The following is a 27026-nucleotide window of genomic DNA, read 5'->3' as shown; positions in this document are numbered from 1 at the left end:
GAAGGAAGGGCCATGTTTATTGTTAGACATATAAGATGTAAGAATCAATGGAAGTGAATACTTAGCTCTCTAGATGTGTGTGCATATCATTAGTAGGAAAACCTTTACATGTGTTTATACGTCTGTGTGTGTGCGTTGTGTGTGTGTGTGTGTGTGTGTGTGTGTGTGTGTGAGTGTGTGTGAGTGCTCTTACATCTCTATATGTTACAGGGCTATTCTTGGAATTGATGCCATCAGGCAAACGGCTGATGTTTGGTGTGTATTGCATTACACACTGTGATATGTCAGAAGTTGATATTAATGTTTTCATTAGAGTCTCTGGTTCTCGGGAGCACAATCCCGTTCAGCGAAGCCAGCAGCAGGGACCACAGTCCACACCTCGTGGAGAGGTACATGTCATAATAACCTCCACTCAGAGGTACATGTCACTAAAGTCCTTTAATATTCAACCGAAGGGGAAGGTATTGTTTGATGAGGACTTGGATATGCTACTGTTCTGTCTGATTGAATAGTGTTGTGGCCATGGTCTACATTTTCCGAGATGGTAAAGGATGGTTATTTCTACTCATCTGAATGCAAATTCTTTGACCTCACAGGGGCCAGCTCTACACGACAAGAGCTGAACGTAAACTACAAACTCGTTCCTCTGAACCCCGGTGTCCCAAAATCGACGGTCAACTGAACGAGCTGCTCTTTATATATTTGGTCATTTAAAAATATTTTTATATAGATATAAATAAATGTCTTGTACTGTGTCAAAAGACATTGCTTCTGTATTTAATCACTCATACTCTTACTACTATTTTAAATAATCAAATGCCTTATAAGGAAGGCAGTATGCAAGCATATTATATATATATATATATAATAACTAGAATCAATTATATAATGTACAAAATAATGACACGACATTCACTTCTATAGAAAGGAAGATATTTTTAAAGGCAATAACAGGGGTGATGTTGCTAACAGTAATTATAACAGTGCTGCTATGAATCCATTGAGTTTACAATAACCCTTGGCATGCAGGTCAACTACGGCCTATATAATCTACAGTGTGTAACCGACCGAGGGGCGGAGTGATACCGAGGCACTCCGTCTAGTGCTGCATTCAAGACAACTCAGAACTCAAAGAAGCGATAAGTTCCGAGTTGTCTCGAACCCGGAACCTGGAAAGGATAAGTTATATATATGAGGAACATTTGTCCCCTTCATCATTCACTTGTTTAATTTAGTTTAGTTTCCGATTGTTTTGATGACATCAAACTCTTTGGAGCGATACGACGCAGCGGTGGAGAAGGGCAGGAAATGACGTAAAGACCGGAACCAAATAACTAAAAGATAACTATTAAGCGTTTATCTAAGGATGGATCCCGACCAGAAGTAACTAAAGATACCTACAAAGTCTTAATCTGCGGATGGATCCCGACCAGGGCGATGGACGGAGGGTCGGGGGGCTGGAGGGGGACCAGGGCGATGGACCGGGGGTCTTGGGTCTGGAGGGGGACCAGGGCGATGGACCGGGGGTCGGGGGGCTGGAGGAGGACGGAGCGGCGGCATCGCAGCCCCCCGCGGGGAGCGGCGGGTGGGCTGATGATCCTCACTTATCTTTATTATACCTCATTATTATAACTCTTCGAGTTCCTTCTTGTCTCCTTCAGGCTGGAGTCCTTTCTCTTATATCTTATTTCATATATATATATATATATATATATTATAACATGTTCCTTCACGTCTCCTCCAGGCCGGAGTCCTGTCTGGATCACTCCGATTCAGACGATCATGAATTCGTAACATTCAGACCATCGTCTCTTCCAGGTGACTCCTTGTCATCCAAATGACTCTGCTGCTGTAATAATAATATAATAATATAATACAGGTTACGACTGTTAGACTGTTGATTTAAGACACTGTTAAAAGGCCAGTTGTATAACCACCCTTTTTTTACCACCTTAATGTTTTAACTTCTTCTCTTATTGTGGTTTATGTTCATATTATGTGCTTTTCTTCATGCACATTTTATAACGGTTGTTTCTATAACTTGTGGTATCAAATATGTTCAAGACTATTAGTGTTGATTGTGCTGAACGATCACTGAGCACACTGTGTTGGGAACACTGGCGTGTTTACTGGTCTTTATCTTATGTTTCTTTCCCTGTTGGGAACACTGGATTTACTGATCTTTATCTTATGGTTCTTTCCCTGTTGGGAGCACTGGTGTGTTTACTGGTCTTTCCTTAATGGTTATTTCCCTGTTGGGAACACTGGTGTGTTTACTGGTCTTTATCTTATGGTTCTTTCCCTGTTGGGAACACTGGTGTGTTTACTGGTTGTTATCTTATGGTTCTTTCCCTGTTGGGAGCACTGGTGTGTTTACTGGTCTTTAGCTTATGTTTCTTTTCCTGTTGGAAACACTGGTGTGTTTACTGGTTGTTATCTTATCGTTCTTTCCCTGTTGGGAGCACTGGTGTGTTTACTGGTCTTTATCTTATGTTTCTTTCCCTGTTGGGAACACTGGGTTTACTGGTCTTTATCTCATGGTTCTTTACCTGTTGGGAACACTGGATTTACTGGTCTTTATCTTATGGTTCTTTCCCTGTTGGAAGCACTGGTGTGTTTACTGGTCTTAATGGTTCTTTCCCTGTTGGGAGCACTGGTGTGTGTACAGGTCTTTCCTTAATGGTTATTTCCCTGTTGGGAGCACTGGTGTGTTTACTGGTCTTAATGTTTCTTCCCCAGAGCAACACTACGCCCCAAGCACCTCAGAGCCGGTCAGCAGCGGCCTGCGGACGCTCTCTGAGCTGCTGTCCTGGGGGAGGAGCTCTGCCAGCCCCCTGGACGTGGCCACCGTGCTCCTCGCTGGGCGGGACCCCCCGCTGGCGACCAGCAACCACCGCACCCTGGTGTCACATGACATGATGGGGGGTTACCTTGACGACAGGTGGGACCTGTCAGCTCTTTAGTTAAGAGGCTGCTCTGTTAATTCATAGAGGAAGAAGATTCATGTACAAAGGCTTTGTTAAGAATTTAAATAAGTTAACATTTCCACGAGACTAGGTTGATGTTATTATTTTTATTCTTATTAGGGGTCCTACAAAACCGTAGGAACCTTATTAATAGTATCAATGTTATTATTGGGGGTCAAGTAGTGAAGCTGCGAGACACCTATTGTTTTCGTACATTTTCCTATTATTATTATTATTATTATTATTATTATTATTATTATTATTATTATTATTATTATTATCCTTCAATGGGAGTCTATGGCAGGCCATAGAACGCCTTGGTGAAAAGTTTTGGCACACTGGTTCAGTACAGTCCCATTATCCCATCGAGCAAATTTGAGGTTGCTAGCTCATGAGCTCTAGCGCCACCAATAGGTCAAATTTGGACATGCATTCATGTTTATAACTTTTGACCCATTCATCCAATATTCACAAACAAGGTATCATTTGATTCCTTGGTCCAAGACAAGTTCAACGCACCCTATGTCGTCGTTTTGAGCCATGATGGATCTTCCGCCATCTTGGTTTATTTATACCTTCAAAATCTATCTCCTATCACAAATTTTGTCCAATCATCTCGAAACTTGACAGACATGATCATCAGGCCATGCTTGATAAAACATATCGGACCGATTTATCAAATTCAAAACCGTTTGGCCGGGACAGCCAATCAAATTCGACTGCAAAGTCGCCAAACAGGAAGTAAGCCAATATCTAAGCAGCCCTTTGACATATCATAACCAAACTTGGTACATAGACCCATGGGGACAGTCAATGAATTTGGTGACCATTGACCTCTAGGGGGCGCTATAATTAATAAAGACGTGTTTTAACTCCTCTCTCTTCACATGAGTATATTTCAAACAAATGTTCAATGTCTGGTGATACTATCAGACCTCCCCATGTAGCTAGTAAATGATTTCTCACAGAAACATCCGCGACAGCCAATCAAATTCGACCCCGAAGCCGCCAAACAGGAAGTAAGCCAATATCTCAGCAGCCCTTTGACATATCATAACCAAACTTAGTACATAGACCCATGACATCAATGGCAACATCAGAATTTGGCCGCCATGTTGAAAGTTGTCGAAATCAATAGTACATATCCACAGGACACAAATTATGTCCAATCATCATGAAACTTGCCAAATATGATCTTCAGACCAAGCTGAACAAATGTGCCAAACAGCTTTTTCAGATTCAAAACCGTTTGGCCGTGACAGCCAATCAAACTTGACGGCAAAGCCGCCAAACAGGAAGTAAGCCTGTTCTCAGCATCTCTTTAACATATCATAGCCAAACTTGGTACATAGACTCATGACATCATTCTGGGGACATCCACACAATTTGGTGACCTTTGACCCCAGGGGGACGTCAAACAGGAAGTGAGCTCATTTCTCTGCAAGGCCTTCATGCATCCATACCAAACTTGGCTCATAGTCTTATGACCCTATCCTGGTGATGCCCAAATAATTGGGCATCATCAACGCCTAGGGGGGCGTTGTTAGCAGCAAGTCTATTCCGGCCCTTACAAAGCAACTTCAATGTATTTTCATTGTGATCACCATTTGCCAATATCATCATGTAGCCACCTAACCGATTACATCTTTCCAGCAAAATTCGTTTATTGAGTCCCATTCTGCTTGACCCCCACATTGCTGCTCGCAGCTATATTTATTATTATTATTACTTTTGTTAACCATTAACCCTATATTATTCTTAATATATTCTTCCTGAGAAATTCAGCGATATCTAAAAAATGACATGGTCCAAAGTTGTGTATATTGGCGGGCTTGTAGAACTTGTACAATGGGGAAGGGAATAACAGGGGGCAGATTGGCCCTTAAGTGGAGCTATTTGGATTTGATGCAATGACCACAAGTTGGCCGAAGGCTCACAGTCAATGCCTGAGGTCATAAAAGCTGCTTGGCCCGCCTGTAGCAGGTTAGACCTCACCATAGACCTCAACATGCAAGCTGAACAAGTGTAGCAATTGACCAGAGAAGGCAGAGATATACATTTTTTTGTAAAATACAAATGTGTGACGTTTTAACAGCTAAAGGCTTGGCTGTCTACAATGGCTCAAAAGAGGAGATCCCATAGTATACCCATTCCAAATTTCAAGCCTATATCTTTTATTTGTTTGGAGTTGGTCTAACATTGGCTCTCTTCAATGCTGCCTGAGCCTTAAAGGGGTACACACATCTTTCTCTGAAGTCTGTTTTGATGGATTTTGCTTTGTTTACTTTAGAAACATCATTGGTGATGATTTTGACATGTTGACTTCCGGTAAATCTGTTTTGAAGCCAAACCGAAAGCCATCTTACCATCCCTACCAAGCTCACCATACCTCCACGTATGGAAGACTCCTCCTCCTCAAATTCTATCTCCTCTGCGCGTGGCACAACGTCCCTGTGGTGTGGTGCAGAGCGTGTGGACATGAGATGGGGTCGCAGGTTAGAGTCCGACCCAGCCCATTGTGAGATGAGGGTATTTTGATGTGTGCATTAGGCCAGGCTCACCATTGGTTGCCATCATGGACTCCAGCCTGGTGAGCTTGACTGGAGGAGTGCAGGTATGATGAAGGTTTACAAAGTTGAGATGGCAGGAGCATGGGCTCTGGCACTGAGCCAATCGTAAACCAGCTAGTCTAAGAGCATGTGCTGCCTGGGAGGCGTGTCCTCATGATGTGATTGGTTCCTTTAAGGTTCGTCCAGGGGACAGAGGCGGTGGCACCCTATGCCTTCTACCACTGGCAGCACATCGACATCTTCAACTACTTCACTCACAACCTGGTGACCATCCCCCCGGCCGTCTGGATCAACGCGGGCCATAGGCACGGGGTCCTGGTGATCGGTGGGTGTTTTAAAGAGTTATGGTTCACATGCACCCTGAACATGCTCTTTATCTGCTCACCTTCCATTTATGTTTATCTTTTTCAAGTTTGAAAACCAAGCTAAATGAGTATCTGCTGTCGTCCAGGGACGTTCATCACTGAGTGGACGGAAGGTGCCGCGGTGTGTGAGGCATTCCTCAAAGATGAAGAGTCTTACCGGCAGGTCGCCGACAGGCTGGTTCAGATCAGCCACTACCACGGCTTCGACGGCTGGCTCATCAACATCGAGAACAGCCTCAGTGTGAGTAGCGGGGGGTGATGGTTAATGAGGAAGGGGACTCGCTTAGCTAAACCTCCCATCTTAGAGACAAGCGTTGAAAGGCAGCGTTGAACCTAAAGGCCTTCCTCAGGAAGTGGCCGTGAGGAACACGCCTCTCTTCCTGCGCTACCTGACGGACCAGATGCACCTGCGGCGGCCCGGGAGTCTGGTGATCTGGTACGACAGCGTGCTGGAGGATGGGAAGCTGCAGTGGCAGAACGAGCTTAACACACGCAACAGGTGAGGAGGGTGAGACCATGGACACAACAGGGAAGGAGCATGAGACCATGGACAGGTGAGGGGTTAGCCTCAGTCCTATGCCACTAAACCCTCAGCCTTATACCCCCACCCTTATACCCCCACCCTTATACCCTCACCCTTATACCCTCACCCTTATACCCCCAGCCTTATACCCCCACCCTTATACCCTCACCCTTATACCCCCAGCCTTATACCCCCACCCTTATACCCTCACCCTTATACCCTCACCCTTATACCCCCAGCCTTATACCCCCACCCTTATACCCTCACCCTTATACCCCCAGCCTTATACCCCCAGCCTTATACCCCCACCCTTATACCCTCACCCTTATACCCCCACCCTTATACCCCCACCCTTATACCCTCAGCCTTAGACCCTCACTCTTAAACCCTCAGCCTTATACCCCCAGCCTTATACCCCCACCCTTATACCCTCACCCTTATACCCTCACCCTTAGACCCCCAGCCTTATACCCCCACCCTTATACCCCTACCCTTATACCCTCACCCTTATACCCTCACCCTTATACCCCCAGCCTTATACCCCCAGCCTTATACCCCCAGCCTTATACCCTCACCCTTATACCCCCAGCCATATACCCCCAGCCTTATACCCTCACCCTTATACCCCCAGCCTTATACCCCCACCCTTATACCCCCAGCCTTATACCCCCAGCCTTATACCCTCACCCTTATACCCTCACCCTTATACCCCCAGCCTTATACCCCCAGCCCTATACCCCCACCCTTATACCCCCACCCTTATACCCCCAGCCTTATACCCCCAGCCTTATACCCCCAGCCTTATACCCCCAGCCTTATACCCTCAGCCTTATACCCTCAGCCTTATACCCCCAGCCTTATACCCTCACCCTTATACCCTCACCCTTATACCCCCAGCCTTATACCCCCAGCCCTATACCCCCACCCTTATACCCCCAGCCTTATACCCTCACCCTTATACCCCCACCCTTATACCCCCACCCTTATACCCTCACCCTTATACCCCCACCCTTATACCCCCAGCCTTATACCCTCACCCTTATACCCTCACCCTTATACCCCCAGCCTTATACCCCCAGCCTTATACCCCCAGCCTTATACCCTCACCCTTATACCCCCAGCCTTATACCCCCAGCCTTATACCCTCAGCCTTATACCCCCAGCCTTATACCCCCAGCCTTATTCCCTCAGCCTCAGTCCTCTGCCTTTGAGGAGTTCTGCATATGGACGATGAACTTGTTTTCTGTTTTTTTCAGGATGTTTTTTGATGCCTGTGATGGTTTGTTCACCAACTACAACTGGACGGAGAGCAGCCTAGAGGCCATAGGCTCCATGGCTGCTGAGGATCCGGCCCTCGGGGGCCGGCGGGCCGACGTGTATGTGGGGGTGGACGTCTTCGCCAGGGGGGAGGTGGTCGGGGGCATGCTGGACACGAACAAGGTGCTCATGAGATAAGATGGACTTTATTGACCTGGAGGCAAGCGGAGCGTTGGTGTGTTTAAAGTGGGGCAGTGTAGTGCGGTGGATATAGTAGACTTTCATATGATGGTTGAATTAACGGTTCACCTCTCGTTCACAGGCACTAAAACTCATTCGGAAACACAACTTCTCAGCGGCCATCTTCGCCCCGGGCTGGGTGTACGAGAGTATTCATGATAAGACCAGCTTCCGCATCCACCAGGACAAGTGAGATCCTTCTGCCCTGAAACACTGAACCAGCTTAAGTCCTCCTGTGAAACACTGAACCAGCTTTAGTCCTCCTCTGAAACACTGAACCAGCTTTAGTCCTCCTCTGAAACACTGAACCAGCTTTAGTCCTCCTCTGAAACACTGAACCAGCTTTAGTCCTCCTCTTAAACACTGAACCAGCTTTAGTCCTCCTCTGAAACACTGAACCAGCTTTAGTCCTCTGAAACACTGAACCAGCTTTAGTCCTCCTGTGAAACACTGAACCAGCTTTAGTCCTCCTCTGAAACACTGAACCAGCTTAAGTCCTCCTCTGAAACACTAAACCAGCTTTAGTCCTCCTCTGAAACACGGAACCAGCTTTAGCCCTCCTCTGAAACACAGAACCAGCTTTAGTCCTCCTCTGAAACACTTAACCAGCTTTAGTCCTCCTCTGAAACATGGAACCAGCTTTAGTCCTCCCCTGAAACACTTAACCAGCTTTATTCCTCAGTGACTGGTGTCTACTGGGTGGTGCTGGTCTAATCAGGTCAAAGGTCTCTAGTGACTGCTGTCTACTGGGTGGTGCTGGTGTAATCAAAGGTCTCCAGTGACTGGTGTCTACTGGGTGATTTAATCAGTTCTCCAGTGACTGGTGTGTACTGGGTGGGGCAGGTTTAATCAAAGGTCTCCAATGAATGGTGTCTACTGTGTGGGGCTGGTTTAATCAGAGTTCTCCAGTGACTGGTGTCTACTGGGTGGGGCTGGTTCAATCAGAGTTCTCAAGTGACTGGTGTCGGATGTGGTTTCAGGTTCTGGGCGCTGCTGTCGGACTTGCTGGAGCCCCATCGTTCCACCACACCCCTCCCCTTCGTCTCATCCTTCTGTCAGGGCTTTGGGAAGGCCCTCTACTGGAGGGGCCAGGTACGACACAACGACACAATAAGAGCTAACCCACTAAAGATAAAAAGATTAATTCATTCAACCTACATAAAATAAAATAAAGTCCAGCTTCTTTGTTTCATCTGTTTTGTATTGTACTTATCCAATCACATCTACCACCTTTTGTAGTGTCTTGCAGCACTGGCCTCTACTGTCGAAACAGCAAACATGCCTGCTTTCAGCAAAATTAGCCTACCCACTGCATCTACAGCAGTGTTAATTTAGTTGACTAAGACTATGACGAAAACTAAATAAAAAGTCAGATATGATGACAAAGACTGTGACGAATATAACTGACTCTAAACAACGATAACTATATATTATACTTTATAAGCTTTGGTATTAAATATGTTTTGTGGCTCCAGACACATTTTAATTGGCGGAAGAGGAACACAAATGGCTCTTTTGATAGAAAAGGTTGCAGACCCCTGGGTTAGGGTGATTAGGGTTAAGGTGATGATGGGCGTGGTCATTCTCTACCTCTGATCATATGATCTTGGCCGGAGGCTCTGGTTAATAAGACTCTCTCTCCCTCTAGCTGGAGAAGAGGGGCGGGTGGTTCAACCTCAGCGCCCAGGAGCTGCAGCCGCTGTACGGCCAGGAGGCCCTGAGGGCGATGGCCCCCCCGGAGGAGGGCGGGGGGCTGAGGGCGAGGGGCCCCCCGGAGGAGGTGGGCGGGGGCAGGGTGCTGATGGCGAGGGGCTGCCCGGAAGAGGCCTGGAGCGGGGGCAGCTCCCTGCTACTGGAGGGGCAGCTGCCTGCCGCCGAGCCCCCCGGAGTCGGGTTGAGGTGGGTGTCTGCATCACAAGGGGAGCAGCCCTCCAGTCTCCTATTGGCCCTCATGTTCTCTCTCTCACTCCCTCGCCCTTATGTTCTGTCCCCCTCCCCCCTCTCATGTTCTCTGTCTCTCTCCCCCTTCATGTTCTCTCTCTCTCTCCCTCCCCCCTCAGGGTCTTCTCCCTCCAGCTCCCCCTCCCCCCCGTCTCCCTGATGACGCTGGTCTTCAAGTCTTCAGCCGGAGTCAGCGTCTCACTGGAGTTACACTGGATTAAAGACAAAACGATGGGTGTGTGTGTGTGTGTGTGTGCCAGAGGCTTTATAATCAGGTCAGTGTTTCCCCCAGAAAATGTCAAGTGTTAGTCAAGGTGGTCAAAGAGCGTGGGGGGCTTGTGTCGTGGCCCTGCGGTCTTCGGTGAGGGTTTCAGTTCGAACGGCTATTGTTTTGAACAGTATCACCGATGCATTATTTATCTTTTTTTTTTGTACATGATGGAAGTATGTTTTCTTTCCCTACGGGAGTTTTGTACTTTGTTGATGCATAATAATTAAAAAATTATAAAAAAAATAATAATAATACATTTATATATATATATATTTTTTTATAAATTGGAAGTCAAGGCGGGGCCCTATTGTTGTTAAGGCGGCCGCCTCAACCATACAGTGCTGGGGGAAACACTGCAGGTACAAAGCATTATGTGACATGGTCTTAATGCTGCTAATGAATGAATGGACTACCTGTTGAAATCTGCTTTGTGTTCCCTCCCCTGGCCAGAGGTCACAGGTCGCCCTGTGGCCCTGGAGGACTCGGACCCCGTGGTCAGGACCCTGGACCGGCTCAGTGGAGGCTGGGGCCGCGGCGGATGGACCGTCCGGTGTGTGATGGTGGATGATCTCATACAGTCTAGGGCTAGAATGGGAATGCTAGGGTTAGCCCTAGAATGGGAATGCCAGGGTTAGCCCTAGAACGGGAATGCCAGGGTTAGCCCTAGAATGGGAATGCCAGGGTTAGCCCTAGAACGGGAATGCAAGGGTTAGCCCTAGAACGGGAATGCCAGGGTTAGCCCTAGAACGGGAATGCCAGGGTTAGCCCTAGAACGGGAATGCCAGGGTTAGCCCTAAAACGGGAATGCCAGGGTTAGCCCTAGAACGGGAATGCTACGGTAAGCCCTAGAATTGGAATGCTAGGGTTAAGGTAAGCCCTAGAATGGGAATTATAGGGTTAGCCCTAGAATTGGAATGCTAGGGTTAGGGTAAGCCCTAGAACGGGAATGCTTGGGTCTGATGGTCTGTGCCCGGGGCCCCCCTAGGTGCTACCGTCTGGAGCTCCAGGACTGTGAGCTGAGAGAGGTCCTGGTCTGGGTTCAGCGGGAGCAGCCCCACGACGTGGCCTTCTCCTGCCGTCTGGGGGAGGTGATGGTGAGACACTGAGCCTCTTCACCACCCACACAACATCATGAGGAACGTTGGCTGAACGGGAAGCATGCTCCCGGTAGAGATTGGCGATATGGCCTAAAATCCATTTTGCGATATACATTGCAGCCTCTTGCGATAACGATATATATCACAATATAAAATCATAAAATAACCGTTTCAGAACAGGTTACATAGACCCTAAGGAAAGCCAAACTGCTAAATGTATTTAAAAAAAAGAGAAATATAGTATGTCATTTCGAGAACATTTATTGTGAAACACTGTAATCATACAACATAATGTTGCAGATAAATAAAATTAGTATTGGGTTTCTTTCCTTTAGTGCAAAACATTCTAAAAGGCACTACACTTAGTTTAAGTCCTTGGTTCTTAAATGCCACCTAAGATGCAGAGAACAGGAAAAACGGGTGTCTTTCTAGATAAGGAACACTTACAACAGGACACTGTACTGACAATTAGGGATGGGCATGATTAACTGATGATCGATCATTGATTGTTAAGATTTTTGTCGATTCTGTGATATTTTTAACCATCAAAAGGAGGTTGACCCAGCCGGAGAGGTGATCTCGGAGACGTTGCTCAACATGGAGCAAAGAGGAGACGGAACGTCTTTTGGATATTCGGGTCCGATATCCAAAAGACATTCCGTCTCCTCTTTGCTCCATGTTGAGCCACCACCCGACGGTCCGACAAAAGCAAGTAAAAAGTATGCTGGAAAACATAACTTAAAAATGCCGATGCATTTAACACATTCCGAGTCAGGATGAGGGAGAAGGAGTTGGACCAGTCCGCAGATCAATGTATATCACGCTGGATATCCATGATTGTTTACTTTCACCGGTGCTTCCCCCACCCCCCCTCCTTTTTCTTTAACGCTTTACGCCCCGCGATAGAGCGATAGAATTAAAATCTCTATCGTAGGCCATTTTTGTATCGTTTATATCGCGCATTACTAGCTCCCGGTAGGATAAGGGGACAGGAAGTAAGAAGTCCCTCACTAGATTCATGGGCACCGTTTCAGCCAACCCCAACCTGGGAAAGTTGGTTATATATAAGTGACGTTTCTGACCGCCTGTTAACCTCCAGGTCCTGGACCAGGCCGGTCTTCAGGCCCCTAGCGAGGCGGTCCAGGGGGTCTGCATCGTGGACGTGGTGTGGTTGCGGGGCCCCGGCGGCCCCGGGCCCCTGTGCCTCAGCGCCACGCTGCGCTGGAGCTACCCCCCCCGGCTCTGGCGCTACTTCCGCCTGTGGTGGCGGCAGCTGAGGGGCCCGGGGCCCCGCGTTCAGGCCGGGCCCCCGGTGCCGCTGGGCCGGGCGTACTCCACCCTGTTCCGCCTGACGGAGCTGGAGGTCCCAGGGGCCCCCGCCAGGGTGGAGCTGATGGTGGAGCCCGTCCTCAAGGAGGGGCTCCTTGTCCCAGAAGGGCTCTGGGGCCGGCGGAGCCTGAGCTACTCAGGACCAGTAGAGACCAGTGGAGACATCAACTAACCTGAGCTACTCAGGACCAGTAGAGACCAGTGGAGACATCAACTAACCTGAGCTACTCAGGACCAGTAGAGACCAGTGGAGACATCATCTAACCTGAGCTACTCAGGACCAGTAGAGACCAGTGGAGACATCATCTAACCTGAGCTACTCAGGACCAGTAGAGACCAGTGGAGACATCATCTAACCTGAGCTACTCAGGACCAGTAGAGACATCATCTAACCTGAGCTACTCAGGACCAGTAGAGACCAGTGGAGACATCTAACCTGAGCTACACAGGACCAGTAGAGACCAGTGGAGACATCAACTAACCTGAGCTACTCAGGACCAGTAGAGACCAGTGGAGACATCATCTAACCTGAGCTACTCAGGACCAGTAGAGACCAGTGGAGACATCATCTAACCTGAGCTACTCAGGACCAGTAGAGACCAGTGGAGACATCATCTAACCTGAGCTACTCAGGACCAGTAGAGACCAGTGGAGACATCATCTAACCTGAGCTACACAGGACCAGTAGAGACCAGTGGAGACATCTAACCTGAGCTACACAGGACCAGTAGAGACCAGTGGAGACATCATCTAACCTGAGCTACTCAGGACCAGTAGAGACCAGTGGAGACATCATCTAACCTGAGCTACACAGGACCAGTAGAGACCAGTGGAGACATCTAACCTGAGCTACACAGGACCAGTAGAGACCAGTGGAGACATCTAACCTGAGCTACACAGGACCAGTAGAGACCAGTGGAGACATCATCTAACCTGAGCTACACAGGACCAGTAGAGACCAGTGGAGACATCATCTAACCTGAGCTACACAGGACCAGTAGAGACCAGTGGAGACATCATCTAACCTGAGCTACACAGGACCAGTCCAGACATCTAACCTGACTTAGAGGACCACTAAATACCATGAATCCAATCCTAGCCTGTAAAGGACCGTTCAGGGACAACTTGATGAAGACCTCTTCCTCAGCCTGCAGAGCTACATGAGGTTTCCCTGGAGGGGAAATCCTATTCGTGCATCTGGCTGAAACATGTTCATGAACCATCTGTTGCAGATAGAACCTAAATAATTTGTGTAAAATGCTTTACGAAATAAAACATCAATCCTATTAAGAATTTTGTTTTAATTTTTGGGAACCATTTGTTCTAAATAAGAATAAATCTCTTCACTTAGGAAAAAAACTGCCTTTATTGTTTACAACAGCCATAATAAACAAATATCCCTCAACGTGGTTACAGTACAGGGTAAACAAGATTGTCAAAGAGCACTTTGAGAAAAGTAGCGTCAGGACTGCCGAATCACCATGTTCAGTCAGGACTGCCGAATCACCATGTTCAGTCAGGACTGCCGAATCACCATGTTCAGAGTCAGGACTGCTGAGTCATCTTCAGCGTCAGGACTGCTGAGTCACCATCTTCAGCATTTGTAAAGCCATGGCCCCCTGGTCGGAGGGAATCTGGAGGGACAACATTAAGACGTTGGCCATACAGCCATCTCTCCAAATGCACAACAGGGCTTTGCCCATAAAGGTTTGTCATCTGAAAACTGCTGCTTGACCACTTTGGCAAGGCAGCTCAAACCCCCCTACCATGTGGCCCGCCTTCAGGATCCAGTAGAAGGAGAAGTTCCTGTAGCGCTTGTAGAAGGCTCCGGTGGTCCCGGGGGCCGCTGGGTCATCCAGGGGGGTCCACCTCAGGCCCTTATAGGTGGGGAGCCCCTCCCAGGCCAGAGAGTTCACCCAGCGCTCCTGACCTGTGGACAGTCACCGGTCAGATGGAACAAAAACTGGAACCTAACCCTAGAGGGGCGTGAGGAGGCTCCTAGAGGGGCTGGAGGAGGCTCCTAGAGGGGCTGGAGGAGGCTCCTAGAGGGGCTGGAGGAGGCTCCTAGAGGGGCGTGGCGAGGCTCCTAGAGGGGCGTGAGGAGGCTCCTAAAGGGGCGTGAGGAGGCTCCTAGAGGGGCGTGGGGAGGCTCCTAGAGGGGCGTGGGGAGGCTCCTAGAGGGGCGTGAGGAGGCTCCTAGAGGGGCGTGAGGAGGCTCCTAGAGGGGCTGGAGGAGGCTCCTAGAGGGGCGTGAGGAGGCTCCTAGAGGGGCGTGAGGAGGCTCCTAGAGGGGCTGGAGGAGGCTCCTAGAGGGGCTGGAGGAGGCTCCTAGAGGGGCGTGAGGAGGCTCCTAGAGGGGCTGGAGGAGGCTCCTAGAGGGGTGGTACGAGGCTCCTAGAGGGGCATGAGGAGGCTCCTAGAGGGGCGTGGGGAGGCTCCTAGAGGGGCGTGAGGAGGCTCCTAGAGGGGCTGGAGGAGGCTCCTAGAGGGGCTGGAGGAGGCTCCTAGAGGGGCGTGAGGAGGCTCCTAGAGGGGCTGGAGGAGGCTCCTAGAGGGGCTGGAGGAGGCTCCTAGAGGGGCGTGAGGAGGCTCCTAGAGGGGCTGGAGGAGGCTCCTAGAGGGGCGGTACGAGGCTCCTAGAGGGGCGTGAGGAGGCTCCTAGAGGGGCGTGAGGAGGCTCCTAGAGGGGCGTGAGGAGGCTCCTAGAGGGGCGTGGGGAGGCTCCTAGAGGGGCGGTACGAGGCTCCTAGAGGGGCGTGAGGAGGCTCCTAGAGGGGCGTGGGGAGGCTCCTAGAGGGGCGTGAGGAGGCTCCTAGAGGGGCTGGAGGAGGCTCCTAGAGGGGCGTGAGGAGGCTCCTAGAGGGGCTGGAGGAGGCTCCTAGAGGGGCGTGAGGAGGCTCCTAGAGGGGTGGTACGAGGCTCCTAGAGGGGCGTGAGGAGGCTCCTAGAGGGGCGTGGGGAGGTTCCTAGAGGGGCGTGAGGAGGCTCCTAGAGGGGCATGAGGAGGCTCTTAGAGGGGCTGGAGGAGGCTCCTAGAGGGGCGTGAGGAGGCTCCTAGAGGGGCGTGAGGAGGCTCCTAGAGGGACTGGAGGAGGCTCCTAGAGGGGCGTGAGGAGGCTCCTACCCATGGTGTCCACGATGAGGTCCAGCTGCCCGTTGTAGACGCTCACGTTGACCCCGGCCGCCAGAAGCTGGTCCACCAGCACCACCACCGGCCTCATGAAGTCTCCCGCCATGGAGCTGAACACCTCCTCTGCCTGGCCTGAACACACCAGTCAGACACACACACACCAAGTTCACTTGTAATCCCAGACAGGAAGTGAGGTCAGAGAAGTCTGAGCAAAGTAAGTAGTTAGACGGAGCAATTAGAGTTAGATGGAGCAATTAGTTAGACGGAGCAATTAGAGTTAGACAGAGTAATTAGAGTTAGACAGAAGTCTAGTGATGGAGATCAAATATAAACTAATATAATTATGCGATATAACTAATTCAGTGCATAACAAAAAGTGGGTGCTCAGAGACGCAGTTGGCCGTCGTTCAGGTAAGGGGAAGCCCTCTACATCATCTTTAAATGAGGTCATTCTTTCTGACCTGGTTCTTCATTTAACTTTATAGAAGTACGTACGTGAAATGGCCGCCATGAGCATTAATGATTTAACAGCCAATCAAAGCCCAGACGTTGGACAGAGCATGGCTCCAGCTCTTCGTGACCTCCTACCTCCCCAGGTAACGTTGTGAGGGATCAGCCCCAGCTTGTCCCGGATCTCTCCGTTCATCAGCTGGACCAGAGACTGTCTGTGGAGCGGGCGGATGTGGCGCCGGGCGAGCAGAGCTGTCAACAACGGGAACAGTTAGCAGACGGACAGACAGCTGTCACCACAACGGGGAACAGTTAGCTGACGGGCAGACAGCTGTCACCACAACGGGGAACAGTTAGCTGACGGGCAGACAGCTGTCACCACAACGGGGAACAGTTAGCTGACGGGCAGACAGCTGTCACCACAACGGGGAACAGTTAGCTGACGGGCAGACAGCTGTCACCACAACGGGGAACAGTTAGCTGACGGGCAGACCGCTGTCACCACAACGGGGAACAGTTAGCTGACGGGCAGACAGCTGTCACCACAACGGGGAACAGTTAGCTGACGGGCAGACAGCTGTCACCACAACGGGGAACAGTTAGCTGACGGGCAGACAGCTGTCACCACAACGGGGAACAGTTAGCTGACGGGCAGACAGCTGTCACCACAACGGGGAACAGTTAGCTGACGGGCAGACAGCTGTCACCACAACGGGGAACAGTTAGCTGACGGGCAGACAGCTGTCACCACAACGGGGAACAGTTAACTGACGGGCAGACAGCTGTCACCACAACGGGGAACAGTTAGCTGACGGGCAGACAGCTGTCACCACAACGGGGAACAGTTAGCTGACGGGCAGACAGCTGTCACCACAACGGGGAACAGTTAGCTGACGGGCAGACAGCTGTCACCACAACGGGGAACAGTTAGCTGACGGGCAGACAGCTGTCACCACAACGGGGAACAGTTAGCTGACGGGCAGACAGCTGTCACCACAACGGGGAACAGTTATTTTATTTCCTCGTCCTGTAGACTGAGATGCTGAGCGTGTTGGAGCCGGCTTTATGGAAGGTTTCATATCTTGAACAAAGACATGCCAAGTCACAGATTGGTTATTATATTGCAGTTTCTCTCCGCTCGGTAAATTCATGTTGTATGTTTGACACCTATTCATTCTTGAACATGGGTGAAAACAGACATTTTAAAATTGGACGGGGACAATCTTTTGTTTTTACAGAGGCTGTCCAATTCATCTGATGAAAAATATGCATCTTAGATGCTAAAAATGTTATTATTTTCTTCAAATGACGCTTATGTAAAGCAATTAGTTAGGAGGAGTAGCTCATCATCTAGGTAGCCAGATCTAGTGAGACGGCCCATAGAAAGACGCCAGATTCTCATTTCATAGCATTAAGCTCCAGTCACTGTGCCCCATTTAGCCCTCTGACCGGTGGGTAAGCATGGCATTGTCAACAGGAGTAAAACAGCCTCCTCTGCATTTCTGGTTGATGAACATTCACCAAACACGCACATGTTAAAATAACACATCACATGTTTGTGCATATCCAATGCAAGCTTTTAAAAAGCACATGAAAGAAATAAGTAATTCAGTGTAAGTCGTCTCTGCTTTTTAGAAAAATCCATAAATAGACCATTTCAGAGTCGTACCAATACAGTCCTCCTTTGCCAGTGAAGAGAGTTCCTCGTCCGGCTCTTTGGTCAGGATGTTGTAGAAGTTCACCCCATTTGTGTTCTGCAGGCAGATGGAAACATTGAAGCATTGGTTGCACGTTGGGCTGTCTCTCCAGGTTCTCAAACCAACCTGTTCTATGACGCTCTCTGCAACAGACCACAGCTCCGTGGCCTTCTGGAAGCTCTGCTCCTCCACCGCCTTCCTCACCGCTTCCGCTGCCTCACTGACCTCCAGGAGGCCGTAGTCGTCTAGCAGAGACTGGACAACAGACTCCTTATGGGTGGAACACTGTTCAGTCGATAATAAAGACTGGACAACAGACTCCTTATGGCTGGAACATTGTTGACTCGATACCAAAGACTGGGCAACAGACTCGTTATGGGTGGAACACTTTTCACTTGATTCCAAAAACTGGACAACAGTCTCCTTATGGGTGGAACACTGTTCACTCGATACCAGAGAATGGACAACAGTCTCCTTATTGCTGGAAAATGTTAACTCTTCAAACAAGATTAAAATGGAAATGGGGAACTCAGAGTGGAGGACGATGAAACGGGGACCAGGGAAACCATTTGTCAAATTAATGAAAATGTTCACGATTATATGGGAGCAGATCACAGTAAACTGGCAGTAGAAAGCATCATGGGGCTGGAACATTGAGCTACAAACCACTGCATAGATATATAATGTACAATAACAGTTGTATTAGTGATGTGTCATGTGTCAACTAATAGACAGGTTACCATTCAAGTCAAGATTAAAATATCTATCATTAGCTTACTGTGCTGTAGAGATATGGACCCCAGGTCAGCACCGAATCTGTAAGGAGAGAAGAGTTGTGACTCAAGGGAACACATGACGAGCTTTCAGCCTCTGTGTCCACATCGTTTCTATAGTTGAGCATCGAAGCAAACCTAGCACTGAAGCTAACCTAACACCAAAGCTACCCTGGGCGTAGCTGACCGGTCCCACTTGCCAGATTGTCGCTCAAAGTACAATCAGCTTCCATCTGACCCAGGAGGAAGCATTCCAATCAGATACAGTTAACGTTCTAAAAACGTATGAAGACCACCAAAGATCTCACTCAGTCACACATGCCAATTGCTTGTGCGGTAATGGGCTAAATGTCTACTTTTATAGATAGTATACTATATATATGCATTTATGTATACTATATGTATAAACCACATGTCCAGCGATTTGCTGAAAGCTGACTATGTGTTCTGAGATCTGCATGTTATTCCTGATTGGTCACATGGACCATGGACCAGTACATGCCTACAGGGAGATCCACATGGACCAGTACATGCCTACAGGGAGATCCACATGGACCAGTACATCCCTACAGGGGAGCTCCACATGGACCAGTACATGCCTACAGGGGAGATCCACATGGACCAGTACATACCTACAGGGGAGATCCAGGAGTCCCCGAGGGCCACGCCAGCAAAATTGCACTTAACAGAACCTTGAGTAACAGCCTGTGTGGAGAAGAGTCACTACAACATCATGTCAAATGTACACATCTCAAGAAGGACCACCCCCCCCCAGGTTCCAGTATCAAGAGAAGATATCTTCAACCACCACCACCACCCAATTTCCAGGAGAAGATATCTCAACCTTAAGTCACAAATCTGAACATTGTAAGCACTTCCCTGCACTTTTGGTATTTCTCAGTTTCAAGAAAGCAGATATAAAAAAAGTGGAATGAGTTCATCAAGTAATAGTTACTGAAACTCTTTTCTTGACATCTGAAACCAATAATTCTGGTATCCCCATATCTGACCTAACCGACTCGGTAACCCCGGGCTCCTTGCACCATGGCAACCCCATCATTTAACCCTGGCCACCCAGCTCCATGGTAAACCCATCATTTAACCCTGGCCGACCAGCTCCATGGTATCCCCATCATTTAACCCTAGCCAACCAGCTCCATGGTAACTCCATCATTTAACCCTGGCAGCCAAGCTCCATAAATGAAGAACTCCATAAATGAAGGTCGAATGATGGACCGTGGCCGTCGCTCAGCAGTAGTTCCGCTCTACCACAGCACCATCAGTCATCATGACCCCCTCATGTGGAGCTCACGTTAAAGGCCAAGTGGTCAGAGGAGTCAGAAGTACCTTTGAGAGCTCCACTGAGATTGCAGCAGCCATCTTGCCTCCGTATGACTCAGAGAAAATGTAGAAGGGAACATTCTGCAAAGGGAACAACAACCAAGCCTCAGTGATTCTCAATACCCTAACAGGCCTGTTTTATAATTAGACTGCGGACAAGTCTAAAAATACATATACATCATCTTCCCCATTTGGTATGATGTTGTAAAGCACACAAATTATTCTTCAATGTTCCTGTACTAAAGAAATAAAAAAGGACAGCTGGAAGTAAGGAGGGTGAAATGGACGTCATTCAGAAGCCCCCGACCAAGAAAACAAACGATGAGTTGATGAAACGAGAGTGACGGCCCAAACAAAACCTTGTTCGCATTTTTCTTTTAGAATACTAAGATCAACCAGCCCAATGACTCAGAGTCAGAGGCCAGTTCCTTGTGGGCGCTGGCAGGAGTCTCGTTGATTCGGGCGGGAGAGCAGGACCTGGCAGTTGTACCTGGAGCTCGCTCCTCTGGGTGAAGAAGCTTCTGAGAAGAACCAACATGTCTGAAGCCACTGTGGCCACGTCCCGGGCGAAGCCATCCGGCCCGTCCACGTAGCTGAAACCAGTTCCAACCGGGTTGTCCACAAACAAGAGACTGGCCGTCTGCAACTAGAAACACAACAGGGATCACCAGTGTTCACCTCAGTAAAGGTCCACCACAGTAAAGGTTCCCTCCACAGTGAGGGTCCCCTCCACAGTGAGGGTTCACCACAGTGAGGGTCCATCTGAAGTCATGTGTAAGGCAGACCTAGCGAGCGTGACGTTTACCCAGGAGGTTTTGCGGGGCTGCTGCTCCCGATCCAAGGGACCGATTTCCTCAAAGTTCCCAAAGCCAGTGGAGGATCCGCCAGGACCGCCCTGTGGACGAGGAGTGTAAGTGCCATTTTGCCATATTGTAATTTAGACTTAGATATTATTAGGATTTAGATATTATATATTTAGATTAATATTTAGTGATTGTTTATTATATCGATTAACTAATTGTTTAGCATAGTTTTGCTTTTTAGTTTAATAACTGTTTAGTGTACTTGTTTTCATTGCTTATACTTATTAGAGATGCATAGGACATTGGTTGCTATAGAGGGCGCTGTTATGCCGTAGCATTGAGGGAGAGTAAAACTGTTTTGTATCTTTTTATGGCATTCAGTAAAGACGAGCGAAGGCACTGTTTTTTCGACCGTCGTTTCAACAGTAAACACGCGTAGATCTCGTTCTTTCTGCTAAAGAGTGGTTAATCGACTGAATATGTTTAGAGCAATTTACAAATGCACAAGAAGGGAGTTTTAGCCACTACATTAAGTAGAAAAAACAGTTCGCCGAGGGCGAGAGAACATCGTTGGAAGCCGAGGGAAGATGTGCCGCGCTGGACGAGACCGGATTAAGCTAGCCAGCCAGCTAATGAAGTAGCTAGCTGTGGGGACCACGCAGTACACCAGACTGGAATTCCAAACGACTTTTCAATGATGGATGAGTACACAAAGAACAAAGATTAATTACTGGATAAGCTATAGCTGCATATTTGATGTCCATGATGAAATAAGGATAATTCATTGTAATCAACATAGCCAAGATGTGCGTATAGCCAGTAGTCACAAAGGACATATTTGAGAAAACTGCTATTGCTAGTTATAGTCATATTAGCCCATAACGAGCTTGAGTTTGACTCTGGAAATAAAGACAGCCCTGGAATCTTTCTTTTGAAGACATGCATGTTTTGAGATTAAAGGACTGTTGATCTGGATTTCAGAAGTTTGCAAGAGTTTGCTATAACAAGAGACTTAGCTAACATTAACAGCCAATTGAAATGTCGGATTTGGATGAAACCAAAATGGAAGGCAATGTCGAGCTAGACATTAAAAGAAAGATCAAGTTGACCACAAAGGCCCTAGAAAAGAAACTTGATGACAAGATGAAACTCAGGAAACGTGTATTAGCACGCCTTGTATCCAAAAAAGAGGAAATAGAAAACCTCATGAAAAATGATTCCAATGCACTTCTAGTAAAAAAGGAACATCTTATTGATTACTCAAAATTCCTGAATGATTTTACTGAAGTGAACTATGGAGTTAGTATGCTGTTATCAGACGATGAAAGGGAAGCTGACCAGCAGTATTGGAGTGAGCCAAATCTTACATTGTATGAGAACCTTTTGACCAAACTGGAGCAGTGGATAATAGAAGCAAGACGACACGCTATGGTCGCTAACGAACAGGCTGCTACTGAACAGGTGACTCCAAAGGATGGCACGAAGACACAGCAAGGTGAGTCCGCCATCGAAGATGTGGATCCAGACGACAGTGCATCCGCAGTACTAGAAGAATGTAGGTCATTCACAGCACAAAGTGTACGCAGCAGACACTCAAATGTATCCAAAGCGTCATCTCATGCATCGTCTCTGCGTAGGAAAGAGGAAGTTAACCGTGCAGCCCTACTCGCACGCGCAGCTGCGCTTAATAAGAAACAGGCACTGCAGTTGGAAGAGGCTCAACTGGAAGCACAGCTGAATGTCAACAAGATTCAGTTGAAGGCTCAAATGGAGGAGCTAGACGTTGAAACTGCAATCGCAGAGTCCACAGCAAAGCTACTAATTCTGGAAGAATACAATAATACAGATAACTTGGACGACGACGGGATGAATTCCTACCACGACAAGAAAATGCCGACAGCAGCAACCATTGAACATCATACTCCAGATATCAAACCAAAATTGACAAGCAGTTTTAGAGTTATCCAAGACAACAGTGCTTCTCACAGGCCAACTAGACACACGTCTTATGTGCAAGCAAAGAAGAAAAACAATAACACAAGTACAAGTTCTGATGGGAAGCAAGTTGAACTCGGCAAAGTGATACTGAACCAGAGGGATATCACAGAGATGTTAGTCACACAACAGAGACTAGTCAACCTACCTCAACGAGAAGTCCCTGAATTCAGCGGTGATCCTTTCGAGTTCCTGCCATTCCTGAATGCCTTTGAGCACATCATCCACAGTCGTACAGACAACGATGAAGACCGCTTCTACTATCTAGAGCAATTCACCAGCGGTGAACCAAGAGAACTTGTGAGAAGTTGCCAACACATGAGCGCACGACGAGGCTACAATGAAGCAAGAAAGCTCTTGACCTATCACTATGGCAATGAGGAGAAAATAGCTGCAGCCTACGTGGATAAGCTGTCAAAAGGCCTCAAATTAAAGCAGAAGATGCCAAGTCACTTCACAGCTTCTCCATCTATCTCACCGGATGTAACAATGTCATGGAGGACATGGAGTACCTCGAGGAGATGAACAGCCCGAGCAACCTTCGGATCGTCGTGTCAAAGTTGCCCTTCAGACTTCGTGAAAGATGGAGAGTTATAGCTTTCGACATACAAGAAAGAAGGGAGAAGAGCAAAGTTCTCTGATCTCGTGATGTACATCAACAGACAAGCTAAGATAGCTTTACATCCACTGTTCGGTGATTTCAAAGAGTCCTTCGAAGTGAAAGAAAAGAGCAAGTCAAACACTAGATTTACCACAAGTGTTAGGCCAGATGAAGGGGTTGCCTCAGAACTTGGAAAGAACAAGCAGACAAGCAACGCGTTTCAAGAGCCATGCCTGTACTGCAACAAAAGACACAACCTGAGCACGTTACAAAATAAGAAGTCTGCCAAACAAAGAGAGAATCGAGTTCCTTAAAAGGTAAAGGACTTTGTTTCGGGTGTCTGACCCAAGGGCACATGGTAAAAGACTGTAAAAAGAGAGCCACATGTGAAATCTGCAGCAAGAACCACCCAAGCCTGCTTCACAGCAAAAGGGACGAGAACACCGACCAAGAGAACGCCAGGCCTGAGAAAGGTCAAGGCTCCACCAGCGGACACTCAACTCCACAAGAAGATGCGTCAGCCAAGAGTGAAGTCACGGCAGTCACCGGGGCCGGAGGCAATGACTGTATCCTGTCTATCGTGCCCGTGCGCATCAAATCCAAGAGGAGCAACACGACAATAGAGACGTACGCGTTCATGGACTCAGGAAGTTCCGCTACGTTTTGCTCTGAAAGGTTGATGAGACGGCTTGGTGTCCATGGTAAGAAGACTCAAGTGCTACTCCGTACTATGGGCCAGGAGAAGCCTGTGTCCTGCTACGTGCTCTCAGATCTAGAAGTGTGCGGTCTGACAGAGAACAAGTACATAAGCCTGCCAGACGTCTACACCCACACAGACATACCTGTAACAAAAGACAATGTTATTGAAAACGACTTGGAAAGATGGCCACATCTACGGCAAGAAGTACGGCTACCACAGATCGACGCAGATGTTGAGATACTGATCGGAGTGAACGCTCACTCTGCAATGGAGCCGTGGAAGATAATCCACAGCCAAGACGACGGGCCTTATGCGGTAAAGACGACCCTCGGTTGGGTAGTTAATGGCCCTCTCAAGAAAGGTGACGATCACCACAAGTCAAGCCTCAGTCAAAGGGCTTCAGTCAACAGACTCTCAGTCAGCGGCATGGACAGCATGCTGCTGCAGCAATACAATTACGACTTTCCGAAGCAAGCCTGCGAAGAGAAGTGAGAAATGTCACGAGAGGACATTCAGTTCATGAAGACTGTGACTGAGACAACCAAGAAAGTCAACGGGCACTACAGCATTGGGATGCCTCTCAGGAACAAAAATGTGGTAATGCCAAACAACAAATGTGTTGCCGAGCAACGGGCGTCAAACCTGAAAAGGAAACTCGCCAAGAACTCCAAGTCCTCCACTCCTCTTGACACCGACTCGTGTATAAACGCAGTGAGACATTTCATAGCCAGAACAGGAAAAGTGGAGGTTATGAGATCCGATAATGGAACGAACCTGGTAGCTACAGAACATGAGATCCGCCGGGCGATGAAAGAATGGAACCAGTCCCAGATCTCTGAGGCTCTACTGCAAAGAGGAGTCACTTGGATCTTCAACCCGCCTGCCGGGTCGCACCACGGTGGTATCTGGGAGCGACAGATAAGAACAGTCCGGAAGATACTTACCAACCTTCTGAAGCTCCAGTCACCGGATGATGAATGTCTGCAAACTGTGATGTGTGAAGTAGAAGCAGTGATCAACAGCAGACCCCTTACCAAGTCATCTGATGATGTGGACGACCTCAAGCCACTGACGCCGAATCATCTTCTCCTGCTCAAGGGAAAACCAGCACTCCCTCCAGGTGTGTTTCAGAAGGAGGATCTATATTCAAAACGAAGATGGAGGCAGGTGCAGTATATCTCTGACATCTTCTGGAAGCGCTGGTCCAGAGAATACTTGCCCCTACTGCAAGAAAGTCAGAAGTGGCTGGAGAAGAGGAGAAATGCGAAAGAGGGAGACATCGTACTAATCGTGGACGAGAGGGCTCCAAGAGGGTCCTGGTTAATGGGAAAAGTGGAGAAGACAATCCCCGATGCCAAAGGGTTTGTCCGTCGGGTCCTTGTCAAAACAAAGACCAGCACCTTAGAGAGACCCATAGATAAGTTGTGTCTCCTGCTCGAGATGGAAGAATCTCATGGACAATAAAGGACATTATTATTTAGAACTTTATTATTTTCCATAGTTGCCCATCTTGTGGCCCTCACCTAGATTGGTCAAGGTTGTTTATGTTGTTTTAGACCTATGAAAGAGGACAGAAGGAATTAGAATATGCAAAATTATTCTTTAGTTTTAGATAGGTAATTGTCATCCCCATGATGAGCAATTAGGGGCCGGAAATGTAAGTGCCATTTTGCCATATTGTAATTTAGACTTAGATATTATTAGGATTTAGATATTATATATTTAGATTAATATTTAGTGATTGTTTATTATATCGATTAACTAATTGTTTTGCATAGTTTAGCTTTTTAGTTTAATAACTGTTTAGTGTACTTGTTTTCATTGCTTATACTTATTAGAGATGCATAGGACATTGGTTGCTATAGAGGGCGCTGTTATGCCGTAGCATTGAGGGAGAGTAAAACTGTTTTGTATCTTTTTATGGCATTCAGTAAAGACGAGCGAAGGCACTGTTTTTTCGACCGTCGTTTCAACAGTAAACACGCGAAGATCTCGTTCTTTCTGTCAAAGAGTGGTTAATCGACTGAATATGTTTAGAGCAATTTACAAATGCACAAGAAGGGAGTTTTAGCCACTACAAGGAGGCTGATGGGAACCAACACACAACAAGGCTTCATCATTATGATCTCCCAGACGACCAGACCTACCTGCAACCACAGGACCAGAGGCAGTTCCTGGTAGGAGGCGGGGCTGTTGGCGTAGTACAGCCACCAGAACATGTGGGCGCCCTCCCGGACGTCCACGTACCCCCACGCCTCCTTCCCTGGGGAGGGACGCCGGGCTGCTGGGGTACAGGCTCATGGTGGTCATTCAGTATCGTAGGAGGTCCAAACATCAGGTGGGCTTAAGCGTGAAGCAGTGCACTGGCTAGAGGACACTCTGAAGGCATGCCTTGTTATCATTGACACTTATGGCTGGTTGTAACAATATTATTATATATGGTATACTATTAGTATAACTTTAAACCAGTTTCCTCCGGTTTAAGAGCAGATCCTCAATGTGAACACAACATACCTGCACTGACCACCGCCGCCAGCAGGGGAAGCAGCCCCAGTATGAAATACGTCGTCGTCTGCACCATGATTGAAACGTACAGCAGACCTCCCGTGGAGCCTCTTATAGCAGCAGAACGGTCACGTTACGTGACGGTCATGTGACAGCAGCAGAGCGTTCGCGTGACGGTCATGTGACAGCAGAGCGTCCACGTGACAAGGATCAGCTGGTTAAATCACAGAGGCTTTTTGAATATCGATATAATAAAATTATGTATTTTATATTTTATTTTATACAATCAATCGTTTTTTTTAAACAGATATAAAAAACTCAATTTAGGCCGACCGCTTATAATTGCAATGACTTGTTTAAACGACTGATTAAAGTTGTTAACACGCGATAGAGCCTCCGGAACACCGCGGAGCGGTACTGCGCATAACCGGAACACCACGGGGTGGTACTGCGCATAACCAAAACCGAACAG

The 27026-nt window shown here is 48.1% G+C and overlaps 2 protein-coding genes across 3 annotated transcripts; one reads left to right on the top strand and one right to left on the bottom strand.

Moving 5' to 3' along the window:
- Positions 1-1418: 1418 nt before the first annotated feature.
- engase (endo-beta-N-acetylglucosaminidase) lies at positions 1419-13829 on the top strand (the record flags this gene model as incomplete). Its single annotated transcript, XM_079747051.1, has 14 exons — positions 1419-1585; positions 1745-1818; positions 2740-2941; positions 5713-5861; positions 5988-6142; positions 6252-6400; positions 7681-7864; positions 8004-8110; positions 8902-9013; positions 9570-9820; positions 9982-10097; positions 10584-10683; positions 11119-11227; positions 12330-13829. 14 exons carry the CDS (start codon positions 1419-1421, stop codon positions 12729-12731), a joined length of 2277 nt encoding a protein of 758 aa, XP_079603177.1. The 3' UTR covers positions 12732-13829.
- Positions 13830-13906: 77 nt separating this feature from the next.
- On the bottom strand, positions 13907-26681 carry scpep1 (serine carboxypeptidase 1). 2 transcript variants are annotated; one of them, XM_079747188.1, is made up of 13 exons: positions 26564-26681; positions 26197-26330; positions 20756-20845; positions 20441-20596; positions 19957-20031; positions 19242-19314; positions 18615-18652; positions 17963-18091; positions 17809-17893; positions 16278-16391; positions 15684-15821; positions 14326-14489; positions 13907-14193 (listed from the first exon to the last, which is right to left on the bottom strand). In XM_079747188.1, the coding sequence occupies exons 1-13, from the start codon at positions 26628-26630 to the stop codon at positions 14131-14133; spliced, it is 1326 nt and encodes a 441-aa protein (XP_079603314.1). In that variant the 5' UTR covers positions 26631-26681; the 3' UTR covers positions 13907-14130. The 2 variants fall into 2 exon arrangements, with proteins under 2 accessions (XP_079603314.1, XP_079603313.1); XM_079747187.1 differs by having other exon boundaries at positions 26197-26333; positions 26564-26652.
- Positions 26682-27026: the final 345 nt, after the last annotated feature.

The sequence above is a fragment of the Pollachius pollachius genome (genome assembly GCF_949987615.1).
Source record: "Pollachius pollachius genome assembly, chromosome: 11".
NCBI lineage: Eukaryota > Metazoa > Chordata > Actinopteri > Gadiformes > Gadidae > Pollachius > Pollachius pollachius.
The sequence above is the reverse complement of the archived record's forward strand: the minus strand, read 5'-3'. Positions and strand labels throughout refer to the sequence as shown.